General features: G+C 47.8%; 1 protein-coding gene across 10 annotated transcripts in view; it reads left to right on the top strand.

Moving 5' to 3' along the window:
• FRMD4A (FERM domain containing 4A) overlaps nucleotides 1-13,399 on the top strand; it is a 606,423-nt gene that overhangs the window by 558,060 nt on the left and 34,964 nt on the right. For all 10 annotated transcript variants that reach the window (XM_053225322.1, XM_027073468.2, XM_053225320.1 and 7 more), the window contains one exon: nucleotides 12,642-12,775. In XM_053225322.1, the coding sequence (XP_053081297.1) occupies nucleotides 12,642-12,775 (134 nt within the window). The remainder of the gene's footprint in view (nucleotides 1-12,641; nucleotides 12,776-13,399) is intronic.

Genomic DNA, 13,399 nt, shown 5'->3' with positions numbered 1-13,399 from the left:
CTCTGTCTTGTGCGGGAACAGATGCCTTCAGCTGAGACCAGCCCTCGGCAGCCCCACCTGGAAGGGGGTGTTTCCCGTCACCCACAGTGAGGGCGTCCAGCCCTTGGCTTAAAAAACTCCACAGCCGGAGGGCGCCTGGGTGGCTCAGTCGGTTAAGTATCTGAGTCTCGGTCTCAACTCAGGTCATGATCTCATGGTTCATGGGTTCGAGCCCCGGGTCAGGCTCTGCACGGACAGTGCAGAGCCTGCTTGGGATTCTATCTCTGCTGCTCCCCGACTTGGATTCCCGCCTGCTGTCTCTTTGTCTTCCAAAAACTCCCGGCTGGCTAGTTTCCCACTAGTTTCTTTTTGTCCTTCAGTGACCTCTTGCCTGTTTCTCGAGAACTCCTTAGAAATGTGTTCCCCCAGATGGATGGGGCCTTGCTCCTGTAGGACAGCCCTGATTTTAAACACTCTTTTTATTACACTTGCCAGACACTACATTCTACTTCTCATTTAGAAAATACGATGTGTCTAATCCAGTATCCCATTTGATCAATTAGTTTCCCTCCTTCACCTATTGCCTCCTGCTTTAAAAAAAAAAGGGGGGGGGGGCTCTAATAAATATTCCTTAAAAACATTTTGAGAACTGAGTCCTCATTTGAAAATCCCTTTTTCTACTTCTAGCTCAGGGCCTGACATCCAGTAGGTACTCCAAACACGATTAAAAAAAAAAATCTTTGTAACATTACATTTCCATGACTTATAACTAGAAACACGTACCTTCTGAACCCCAGCCTCTGTCAACCACCAATCTGCTCTCTGTATCTATGAGATTCAGTTCTGGGTTTTTTGTGTTGTTTTTTTTTTTTTAAGTTCCACATATAAGTGAGATTATACGATACTTGTTTCTCTGACATACTCCGCCTAACTCAGTGCCCTCAAGGTCCATCTGGATTATCCCAAAAAGGTGAGATTTCGTTTTTTAACGCTGAATAATATCCCATTGTACGGATATACCACATCTTCTTGATCCCTTCATGGACGGGTTGTTGCCATATTTTGTTGTAAACAACGCTGCCGTGGATGTAGGGATAGGTCTATCTTTTTGAGTTAGTGTTTTCATTCTCTCCAGATAAATACCCGGTACTGGGATTACCGGATCATATGGTAGCTCTATTTTTAAATTTTGGAAGAACCTCCATACTGTTCCCCACAGTGACTGCACCCGTTGGCATTGCCACCAACAGTGCACGAGAGTTCCTTTTTTTCCACAGTTGCCAACACCGGTTGTTTCTTGTCTTTTTGACTCTGGCCGTTGTGACAGGTGTGAGGTGGTATCTCACTGTGGTTTTGCTTTGTGTTCCCTGGCGACGAGTGACGTTGAGTATCTTTTCACGTGTTTGTCGGCCATTTGCATGTCTTTGGGAAAATGTCTGTTCGGATCCTCTGCCCATTTGTGAATTGGGTTGTGTGGGTTCTTTGCTAGTGAGTTGTAGGAGTTCTTTATGTATTTTGGATATTAACCCCTTATCAGTTATATGACTTGCAAATATCTTCCCCCATTCAGGAGGTTGCCTTTTTGTTGTGTTGATGGTTTCCTTTACTGTGCAAAAGCTTTTTAGTTTGCTGTAATCCCCCTTGTTCATTTTTACTTCGGGTACCTTTGATTTTGGCATTAGATCCAAAAAATCATTGCCAAAACCAATGTCCGTGGTATAGGATTATTGAAATTAAAATCTGAAAAATAGTAGTAAAAATCTTGCACGTGGTCCATTTTAAGGATCATCTATGTTCCTTTTTTAAAAAGTTTTTTAATGTTTATTCATTTTGGGGAGACTGCACGTGAGCGGGGGAGACGCAGAATCCGAAGCAGGCTCCAGGCTCTGAGCTGTCAGCACAGAGCCTGACACGGGGCTCAAACCCATGAACTTCGAGATCGTGACCTGTGCCGAAGTCAGATGTTTAACCGACTGAGCCACCCAGGCGCCCCTAGGATCATCTGTGTTCCTGGAGCTCATGGTTTCTTGGGCCTTGCCTAGAAATGTCCCATGCCCGCCACTGATACTCTCCTTCAGAATGTACTGTATCACTTTTATCTACTGGCCTCAGACCTTGAAAATTAAATTTGTCAAATATTGTTCATCCTTGCTGTCTTCTATCTACTGTTTCACTCTTATCTATGCCCAAATTGTGGTGTAGCTGACCCTTGTAACACTGTAATATTGTTGTGGGATGAGCTCTTTGTTTAGCTCCCAAACCTTGCTTGGTGCAATGCACAACACTTAGAAAGCTAGAGCCCCTCTCCTCAAAGTGTTTCATACTGTTTACTGATGTTAACAGAGAAAATATTTCCAAGCTGTTAGTAACTTTGAAGGCTGTTTTCCTATTTAAAGGCGTGTAAATACCTTTAAAATTACTGACGTCCAGTACTTGGCATCTGAGGTATGAGTTGCTAAAGAAACAAAGCCGTGTCGTTGCTATTTATTAAAGAAGTTGGAAGTCTACATTTGCTAATGCCCTGAGCCACAGGGCTAGCATTAAAAAAAAAAAAAAAAAAAAAGGTCCACGTAGTTGAAATGATTTATTAAGGCTTAGTGCTAAGCCCCCCACCCCAAATTCTTCAGTGATGATACATAGGACTCTCTCACATAAGATCTATAGGCCCCTGTCCCCAGGAGAGACCCTTAGAGGTAGTGAACCATCCAAGCCCAGGAGGCAAGACCTGTGTTGGAATAAAAGGAATATACGTGTTAGGACACCAAATGCAGTTCACACTGTAGGAAGGTTATAGAACCCATATCCCAAGTTCATTTGCGGAAAGGCCCTGGGGACCAGGCTCAAAAAGGATGTGAGGACCCTTGTCCCCAGAATACATCAGCTGAGAGATGGTGAGGTGTTTGCAGAGTCCCCCTGCAAGAAGGGATGTCGAGGCAGCTCAGGCTGCCAAGCCAGGCCGACAGACCCGCTCCCCCTGCCCTCCACGAGCCGGGTGCTATCTTGGCCTCATCACACGCCGTGCGTGGCTGGACGCTGCGTAAACCCCCTGCCTGACTGCTGTGGGCACTCTTCACTCCGTCCTGGGGGAGTCTGCGGGTTCCCTCCAGATTCGCCAACACCTCTCCTCCATTGCTTTTGCTCATTGGTGCTTCAGGTGACTCGTTTGCAGAGGCTTAGACAGAGTTACAGAGGACAACTATGAATTCAAACCGCTCGGTTATGATGTTTTCAGAGTTCAAAAAAAAAAAAAAGTGCCTGGCATCTTTTTTACGGGACTTCAAAGGGGTTTGTTCCTCTCTTCCCTTCCCCCATTTCTTGGTATCTCAGGAAAGATTGGAGAGGGACAGAACATGTAATAACCAAACAAAAAACAAAGAAAACAACAGCTGTACTTGTCCTGGTAGCTGAACACGCACAGCCTTTCCATAGCTCGTCCAAAAGTGGGAGAGCGCGTAGGCTTGTCCTAAGCATTGTTGGGACGACTTGCCAGCACGGAACAATTCTGATGTCAGTGGGGCATGTAGGGGCTAAGGGAGACCCGGTTTTGCTCTCAACCTTTTTTTTTTTTTTTTTTTTTTTTTTGAGAGAGAAAGAGAGAGGGTATGCTATGCACAAGGTGGGGGAGGGGCAGAGTGAGAAGGAGACCCAGAATCCGAAGCAGGTTCCAGGCTCTGAGCTGTCACCACAGATCCCAACATGGGCCTCGAACTCACAAACCGTGAGCTCATGTCCTGAGGTGAAGTCAGACGTTCAACCAGTTGAGTCACCCAGGCACCCCGTGCTCTCAGCCTTTACAAAAAGTTTTTTTTTTAATATTTATTTTTGAGAGGGACAGAGTGTGCGTGGGGGAGGGGCAGAGAGAGAGAGGGAGACACAGCATCCCAAACAGGCTCCAGGTTCTGAGCTGTCAGCACAGAGCCTAACGTGGGGCTTGAACTCGTGAACCGTGAGATCATGACCTGATGTCAGATGCTTAACTGACAGAGCCGCTCGGACGACTCTCAGCCTTTTTAAAGAAAATGGTACACAGCTTGCTTGGGAAATACCTTGTGTTCTGCAGGCCCATGTGGCTTGTCTCATTAACCACCCGGACAAAAAGATCGTACTGTGTGTCCCCTCTGAGATGAAACAAGGAGACTGGCACTGGCTTCTTGACTGAAAATCCAGGGGCCATAAGCCGCGCGTTTGCTACAAAACAAAAGGATGTGCTGTGTCTATAAATAGGAGCCGGGCTGGGTGATTAATGAGTTGGCAGTTGAGTCTTCTTTGTCGTTGTGATCAGCAGGATTGCGAAGCATGTGGTGAGGGATCTTTGGTTTAAACAAACAGCACCGGGGCAAACCCTGCCGCCTGCGATCATGCCCCAGCTCTGACACTCGCCGTTCTGGGGGGAAAACATGTGCGAAGCGCGGGGCCCTCGCTTTGCCTGGGATCCGTCCACAGGCATTACTCACCCGTTCTCACATTCTCATTCTCTGAGTGCTGGCACTTCCTTCCATTGTCAGGAAGTTTATTAATAACTAATGTAACAATGAGGATGCCAGCTATCTGACATCTCTCCCTACAGAGAGCTGATCTGATAGGCGTCAGCCAGCTTTACGGTCACGGCTGTATTCAGGTCAACACACATTGCCTCGCGCCGGTACAAATCACATTGTCTTTTGGTTTGTGTGGGGTTTTTTTTTTTTTTTTTTCTTGTTTGTCTTCCTTTCTTTCTTGCTCTCACTCTGTCTCCTCCCTGTGTCTCTCTCCAGCCTCTTAAAGTTCTCTGGTAGCAGCTCCCTGCCTCCTTTTGGAGGATTCCAGGGGCTTTAATTTGGGCCATAACCTCCGTGCTCTGCAGGCGGGCACAGCCACACAGGCCCTACCAGAGGACTGGGGTTCTGCCAGGGTGTGCTCACGCCGGACCGGGCAACCAGTGAGGGGTGACACCTGTCCTGTGGGATGGCTGTGTCTGGGCTTTGCTTGAGCGGGATGGGCCGGAGTCAAAGCTGAGAAAGGAGGAAGACCGGTGGTCCCTTTCTGCCCGCCTGTTAGGGGAAAAGAGCCTGAGTAAGTCATTTACAGTGATCTCTTTCTGCCCTTGGGTATTAGTACCAAAAGAATAGTAAAGAGTAAAGAGAACCCGAGCAGAGTAACCACGTATAACCTAAGCAAGCTCCTGTCCAGCGCTGAAATTTTAAACACTGGAAAATAAATACCCCTGTGGTCCCTCATAGGCATCGCTGTGTTCCCATTCAGCCCAGCGCTTTCGATGCCGCCGCGGAATTAGAGTCTGGAAGCTGGAAAGATCAAGCCCCTCATTTCACAATATAAGAGAAAGGGGGAACCATGTGAGTTACCCATAAACAGTAGTTTGAAATGGATATCGAACTCAATATTTTTATTAGATACTGCTGCTAATTTTTATAGTCAACTATTCAGCCCCCCCCCCCCCCCCCCGTTATATTTGTCCTCTCCACCCATTGTCGAAAGTGCCCCTGAGCAGTGAAACGGCCACACAGTAAAACTGTCGCAGAGATCCCTACCCGCCACCCAGGTGCTTCCATTCCACTACTCGTTCAGGTGGACTATAATTGCTGAGCCCGATGAGAAGTTGTCCAGGCATATGTTTTTCACATTAAAAACCCCCTTTAATTCTTGGAGATGGTCTCCAGAGATCACACGTTTAACCCGAAAAATCCGCAGTGTGACAGCATTTCCCATGGCCTCTCAGGACATCTTTTGTGTCAGGAACTCCTAACTGAGGACTCATAAGGAAAATGCCTGTCTGTTCGTCACGAGGAAGAGTTGAGACCTCTCCCTCATATTTGTTCCCGAGGTGTCAGCCAAAACTTTGCCTTGCAGCTTTTAACAGATCGGCTGGGAATACGCTTCTTCATTTTCTTTTTCCTTGAAGACTGAAACAAGACAGATTGTCCTTTCCTTCCCTTCCTTTTAGGATAACAGATTTCTTTCTTCCTGGGGGGACTGTTTCAAATTTCCCCGCTTTTCAAAGAGGAAAGCACCCCTTCTGTCTCCCGAGATCAGGGGGCTCTTAGTCAGGATCCCATCTGTGTAAAAAAGAGATGAGCCACAGTTCCTGACAATGTGTTCTTTAGGGGATGGTTACTCACATCCGGTGCCGAGCGGCCCAGGGTCTTTGGAAAGATTGGAGCAAATTCTCCATCGCAGCTGAACGAGGATATCCGTGCATGTGTTTGCCGGCTGGAGGGGAGCTGGTGTTCCCCACCCCCACATCCTGCCCCAGGCAACTGGCTGCCCACCGGGTGAGGTGTCCCTCGTCTGGAAAGTAAGAAAGTGAGGGAGGCTGTTCCTCCAGAGCCGTGGGACAGGTTTTTACCACATCTCTGCCGGGAACATCTGCGGCGCTGGTCCCATGGTATCAGTAACGCCCTCAGAAGATTCCCAGATAGGCACCAAAAGCGACTTTCTGGCCTTGAACGCATCAGGCAGGTTCTCTGGCTGTGGCTGGATGGATAGGAAGGGTCCTCTGTGAGGTCCGGTTTTTCCCTCTTCCCCCATCTAAATTAATCCCTAAATTATTAGTGACCTGTTTCTATCAAAATTCTTTGGATTCAGGTTGAAACATAATAGTAAAGAGCCAAGGGGCGCCTGGGTGGCTCAGTCGGTTAAGCGTCCGGCTTGGGCTCAGGTCATGATCTCGTGGTTTTGGAGTTCAAGTGCCGCGTCAGGCTCTGGGCTGACAGCTCGGAGCCTGGAGCCTGCTTCGGATTCTGGGTCTCCTTCTCTCTCTGCCCCTCCCCCACTTATGCTCTGTCTCTATCAAAAGTAAACAAACGTAATAAAATAAAATAAAATAAAATAAAAAATAATAAATAGCCCAACCCGAAAGATTGTGTTTTCAGTCTAGTCTCCCGCAAACATACAGTTGACAGCAATAACCAGGAAGGCTCCCTGGGGTGCTGATCTGATTGGCTGGCAGTGGAGCACAGAGAGCATTTCAGCTGATTAGACTGGAGGTGAGAGCTTCCTGGGTGGATTACCTAGTTGGCCCTGAGGTGAGGGCTCCCTCCCGTATCCTGTTCCCTGTCTCCTTCAGGTGGCCTTGCTGATCTCCGGCCTCTTCCTCATAGGCAGCTTTTCACCACCCACCCCACCCCGTACTCTCTGAGGGTCGGGCCTCAGGTGACATCGAATCACCTGTCTCCTCCACCACCACCCCTGCCTTGCTCACCGATGCTTGTTCTTCAGTGGCTCACCCGAAGAACCCCTCGGCTCCTTCTCCCCCTTCCTGCGGCCTGCGTTTTAATCCACACGGGATGTGGAAAGAGTCTAGGGGTGAAAGGCAGATATGATTGCGCACCACACGGTTCTCCTACTGCAGCAGCCCAGCAGTGACCAAGAAAGAAAGTTCCTGTGCCCCTACCGTTTCCTTCCGGGTGTGAGGAGGACCAAACAGAGCCACCCAGCTGGAATCCCAGCCCTGCCTCCCTACGTCCTAGTGACCTCTTCTGCGGAAACGGGGATGATGTTTTGGTGAGGGTTGTGTGAACTGTAGCACAGGGGAAACTTCTGTCAGGAGTCTGTGAAAAGCCACTCCCTCCCTGGTTCCCTCCCCACCCCTCACCCCCACCCCCCCAGTGTCCCGATGGACAGGGCAGTGGTAGTACCTGCCTCCCACCAGCCTTGCCCGCCTCTTGCCTACCCGCTAACTAGCCTTCCTCTTGTACAGTTGGCGTGCCAACTCCCCATGAAGGCCAGGAACACTGTTGAGTACAAAAACTAATGCTCATGTAGCATCTGTTGTGTTCTAAGCTCTCTCAGCATGTCTGAGGCATTCTCTCATTGGTTCCCCCCAACTTGTGAAGAAGGTCCCCTTTCCGTTCCTGTATCTCAGGGGAGGAATCGGAGGCTGAGAGGCCTTGTGTCACTTTGCCAAGGCCCGGCGGCTAGTGCGTCGCAGAGCTGGGACACAAGCCCAGACCTGCTGACTCACCCACTGGTTTGTAGACTTGCGTCTTCTTCTACTTCTGTCTTCTGGGTGTGTTTTCTGAAGAATATTCACCTCACCCCTTCCAGAAGTGTGGTGCTGCTTCAAACTTTGGACAATCGGGTGTTAACGAATTACTTGTCTCTTTCAAAACACACTCCCATCACCACCGCTTTCTTTTTTGCTCCCGTACGGATTCATCATGTGTGTGGACAGCCCTTGCCAAGTAGCACTTGGCTACTGTTTTGTCGACCCATAAGGTTTGAAACCTTGCTCTTCTCGGATGGTTCCAACTACCCTCCTGCTTCGTTGATCCCAAAGATGGCTCAGAGTAACTGCTTTTTTAGCATCCAAACTTACACACGTGTGCTTTGGTCTGTCGATAAGATGGAGAGGTAACCCGGCCCTTTCAGCACTGGTTGATAATTAGACTTTCCCTTCCAGTAACTGAGCGTGGGACCAGAGTTGGCCTAGTGTTTGTCTTATCCGGAGGTGGGGCTGGTCAAGAGGAGGGAGGTTGACACTGTAAGGTTACTTTTGTAACAATTGAGGAAAGGACTGAAGGAGACAAGAGGGAGGTACTTAAGTAAGCTGTTTGTTAAGTAATAAATTCCCCGTGTTTGGAGCCATCTTGGAGGTTGGTTAGTTGGTCATCTTCTGGATGGGGACATGATGGCTCCAAGAAGTTAGTGACCCCGAGGTCTGACACCATTTCATAGCAGACACTTGATGGAAACCCAGGTCCTTCCTTGTCCATCACTGCTCTTCTGAAAGATAGCAGCTTTACTTCTTTATAGCTTCCAAAAGGCGAAACTAGCAACCTCACAGTGATCCATTTGCAAAGGCGTATAGGTGTTTAGATAACCAGAAATGGGTAAATCATAGCAACAGAGAGCTTGTGTATCTTTCATCAGGTCAATGATTTCTCCATCTAGAATCATTCTTTATTCATGAATCTTTCTGTTGTAAGACTCCCGTTGACCTCCCGAGGCCCTTCCCTGATTGAATTTCTTCCTTTCTTCCAGAGTCATTCTCTGACTTGAGGAGAGTAAGAGTGAATCCGTGAATCCCAACCCATTCGAGGCTCTCTTGCTGGCCTCCCTCGTATGTGTCCCCCATGACAGGGAATGCCCAAGGGCACCTGTGGAGGGGGTAAGAAGCCCCTCGGCATCACAGAGACCTGGGGCTCCTTCTCCTGATGCCCCTGAGCTTCCCTCTGTGGTACTGTTACTTGAGTACCCTTGCCACTGGGGCACTTGGCCACTTCCTCTTGTGGTGGCCATGTTTGCCTGGTCCCGGGTAACAGCCCCACAGGCTCAGAACCCTTCCCCAAGGGTTTCCTTTAAAGAAACATGCCCTGGGAGCCTCTTTTCAAGTACATAAAACAGATAAATACAGAACTCCCTGGCCCAAGGAGCCTGGAGTGGGACCCCTGAACCCCAGAATCTCCTTGACCTTGTTCCCACCCCCATGTGCAGTGGCTCCAGAAGCATAATTTGCAGACTCAGGGGCTCAAGAAACAGTTTGAAAATACTGCCTTTGTATGCTGAATTGCAGAGTGAGGTCTTTTCTTGAGCAAGAAGGAGGAGGTAGTTTCAATGGTCTCTTTCTTTCTAGTTCTGTGTGTTTCTCTCCTGTTAAATCTGCCCGAGATCTTGAGGACTTACCTTTTCCAGGCACAGTGATAAGTGCTGTATGTGCGTGGTCTCGTTGAGTCTTTACAACAGATTAAGGAGGGCGGGTCATTTGCCCAAGGTCACACAACTCATGCGTGGTTTAGAGCCCATCAAAGCCAGATCTGTTTTACTGTCTACTCACCATCCAGTTACCGCTAAAAAAAAAATCTGTATGGCCAGTCCAGGGCCAGCTCAGTTACTTTGTAAAACTTTTACTTGGTATAGTCCTCATAAGGCAATTTTCAGAAAAAAGGCAGGAAACAGAGCCAGCCAGTGTTGGTGGTTTCAGATAAAGATAAGGGCCTCTTGAGCCATCCACTCTGTCTTATGTGGGTTTGGTATTTGGGCTAATTATAATAAATAATAATTTAAGTGGCGCTAATGAGCCCTGTAATTCAGCACCAAAGCTGAGAGACCAGATCATCCAAACATGTTGTACTTTGTCTCCCAGAGTCCAACGTTCCTGTGATTTCTGCCATCCTTGGACACACTGAATCCTCAGACTTAATAAATCATCATTTCCTATCGAGGGGTTAGGCAGGGGTGAAAGGGAAAACAGTGAATTTTTCACTGGAGCTAGAAATCCTTTAATCTAATTGGGTCCAGGTTTCCCCAGGCCTATTTTTTTAATTTATTTTTTACATTTATTTATTCTCGAGAGACAGACAGAGCGTGAGCCGGGGAGGGGCAGAGAGAGAGGGAGACACAGAATCCGAGGCAGGCTCCAGGCTCTGAGCTGTCAGCACAGAGCCTGACACGGGGCTCAAACCCATGAACCGTGAGATCACGACCTGAGCTGAAGTCGGACGCTTAACCGACTGAGCCACCCAGGCGCCCCTGAAGTCTGATTTCTTCCCAACCTTTACTTCACATCGTTACTAAGCTTTAGATGATGGAGCAGAGGGAAGCCCATTAGGTGTCCCTGTGTCTTCCATTTTGATTGGTGACTGTCGCCACGAGAACCAGATTAAGATGCCGGACGACTGAGCTGTGCTTCCTTGGGTGGGTGTACCCTAGAGGTAGCTGAGTACTGACGAGCGCAGGGTAATTGACCTACAGAGGTAAGAAAACCTGAGCCGTATCAGAAGGGGAGACTGTGGTATTGTCCCAGCGATGTGTTGCGTGAGTGTAACAGCTTAATGTCTGACAGCCATGAGGAAATGGGAGCCTTAGTAAGATTCAAGGCTCTTTGTTTGGGTTTCCGATTGAACTTGGAGTCCTGCAGCTGAGCATGACGAAACCTGGGGAAGAGCTGCAAAAATTACTGGAAGTTTGGAAGGCAGGTTCTATAACTTCTAGGTGCTCACAGGTACGAGTTCTCTTTACCAGGCTGAACTGCACTTTAATTATAGCATCCAAGTTTATGGCTGATGACATTTATGTGTGTGTTTGTTCTAGCTCATATTTATTAGCTACTGTGGAGGCATAAAGGTGGTACATTCCTGCCGTGAGAGATCGTCTCTATTTCAAGCTAAGATGGGGTGGGGGAGAAAAGTAAAAAGCCCAAGTTGGAGTCAAAATGTACTTAGCCATAAGACTTTTTGAGTATTAGGGTTATAGGAATCTACCTGCATGGTAACTGAGGGGTAACTGAGGGGGTAAAAATGGGGTTTCTTGCTGAAAGACTAAGTAAGAAAGTATAGAATAGTGTATTTAGAGGGATGATGTGAGTATAGCAGAGCTTTGTGACACAAAGGCATGAAAGACCTTTCTAGACTTAGGATTCTGAGATGCTTTCTTTACCCTTGGAAGAGAACAGTTGAGTCTAGCGATTTCAGTTGCATTGTTCTCACATCTGTCATCTGATCACTGAATTATCCCAAAATGTTCCATATGGAAATACAATTCCTACCCACCTCTCCCCAGAAAATCCCGCTGGAACTTTTACTGGGATTGCAAAGATTGTCTTGTTTAATTCCTGGAGCACTGACATCTTTACATCAGGCTTCCAATCCATGACCATGGTAGACCTCTTCATTGTTCCTCCGCAGGGTAGAGTTTCACTGTAGAGATCTCATACATCTTTCACTAGACTTACCCCTAGGTATTCGGCGTTGTTTGATGCTCTCGCAAATGGCATCGTCATCCAAGCCCCTAGAGTGCATACCTGATAACACCTGTCCGTCTCTGTGGGCATGAGAAGCAAAGTAATTATGAGCTTCTCCATTCCCAGGGCGTCAGTGGACCTTGTTGGAACCCACCAAGGTAGAAATGCAGAATAGCTTCACTGCTGGAAACCCGCTTCAGAATGCAAAGACTGTGGCCCGGAAAGTGTTTTTTTGGTCCAACCTACATTCCTCCGGTTGGCATTCTAGCTTATTTTCCTTTCGAGTTTGGTTCACAGTTTGCCTTCCACCAAGATTTCATATCCAGCTGTCTGCTGCTTGAATCGTCACGCAGATACTTCCACCCTGCGTGGTAAAAGACGTATAACTTTCGTCAGGAGGGATTGTGCTCGTGATCCAGTATTACGTTAAAAAATGTATAATGAAAATCAAATTTTATTCCTAAAATCTATGCACTGGGATAAAAAGGTCAAAAGAAAAAAGTGTAACTGTGGTTATCTCTGGGGGACTTACTTACAGACTACTTTTGTACATGTCTCGATTTTCAAGTTTTTTATGAGAAACATGCAACCTCTTTGAACTTTTTAAAGGGAAAAAAAGGAAATTAAAGGTGTGCATTCAAATGACTGGCTTGGACTGAACTTCCCACTTCACTGTGTAAAGGCTATCAGAACACGCTAGTGAATTAAGACAGGTATATACCACATATCTTGAGATAATCAAGAAAGAGAAACTTCTTTTTCAGGGGTGTAAATTTCCCTGCCAGTCCTCTGGGCAGCTGTAAACTCCACTGAGGGCCAAGAATTGGCTCCTCGCACCTGGGACTCGGCAACACCTGTTTCATGTCCCCCTCCCATGATTCCTGGGCGAGACCCACCTCCCCAGTATGGGCTCCAGGGAGGTTCTCCGCGGTCCAGATGTGTCTCCCCCTTCCGCTGCTCTACTAACCCCACTGTTTATTGACAGGTTCTCAGGAATCCGATAGCTCTCAGTCGGCCAAGAAAGACATGCTGGCCGCCTTGAAGTCCAGGCAGGAAGCTCTGGAAGAAACTCTCCGCCAGCGGCTGGAGGAACTGAAAAAGCTCTGCCTTCGAGAAGCTGTAAGCAGTTCACGTTTTGTGCATGTGTGTCCTCCTCTGTCCTCACCTAGTTAGAAAAGGCAAAGCTGGGGATCACACGGACAGCATAAGAGGGAGGCGGGACCTCTCCTGGACCACAGATGGGGGACACTCACAGCCCCGCCAGTGCTCTGTGACGAACAGGAGTGGGCCTTAATGAACCACTAGGACAGCAATTAAAGTGGCTCTGCCCGAATCCTAAAGGGGACCCCACTGGAACCCAAATGACCGTAATGGCAGTCCTGTATAAGTACTCGGTGCACCATAGTTGATAAGGCGTCTCCTCCTGTGATACTCGCTCAATGGATAGACTGGCTTGCCACCATGTAACTAAAATTTTTGTGCCTGAGTTTATGGCCATGGTGGTGCTTGTTTGTCTTGATTATATTTCACATTTATCTTGGGAAATCCTATTGAGAGACCTCGGTGGAGATCAGCAAGGAAACCAAGGTTTCACTTGATATACGATCCCCTTTAAAACTCATCATCTGGTGTTTCTTTTACTTTTTCTTTAAATGAAGTCTTAGTCTGGTGAGATTTTTAAATTGTACGGAAAGCAATGCTTCCTCAAGCCTCTCTCTATACACCAGGCTCGCGTTTCCTTGG

The sequence above is a fragment of the Acinonyx jubatus genome, chromosome B4, assembly GCF_027475565.1.
Source record: "Acinonyx jubatus isolate Ajub_Pintada_27869175 chromosome B4, VMU_Ajub_asm_v1.0, whole genome shotgun sequence".
NCBI classification, from domain to species: domain Eukaryota; kingdom Metazoa; phylum Chordata; class Mammalia; order Carnivora; family Felidae; genus Acinonyx; species Acinonyx jubatus.
The sequence above is the reverse complement of the archived record's forward strand: the minus strand, read 5'-3'. Positions and strand labels throughout refer to the sequence as shown.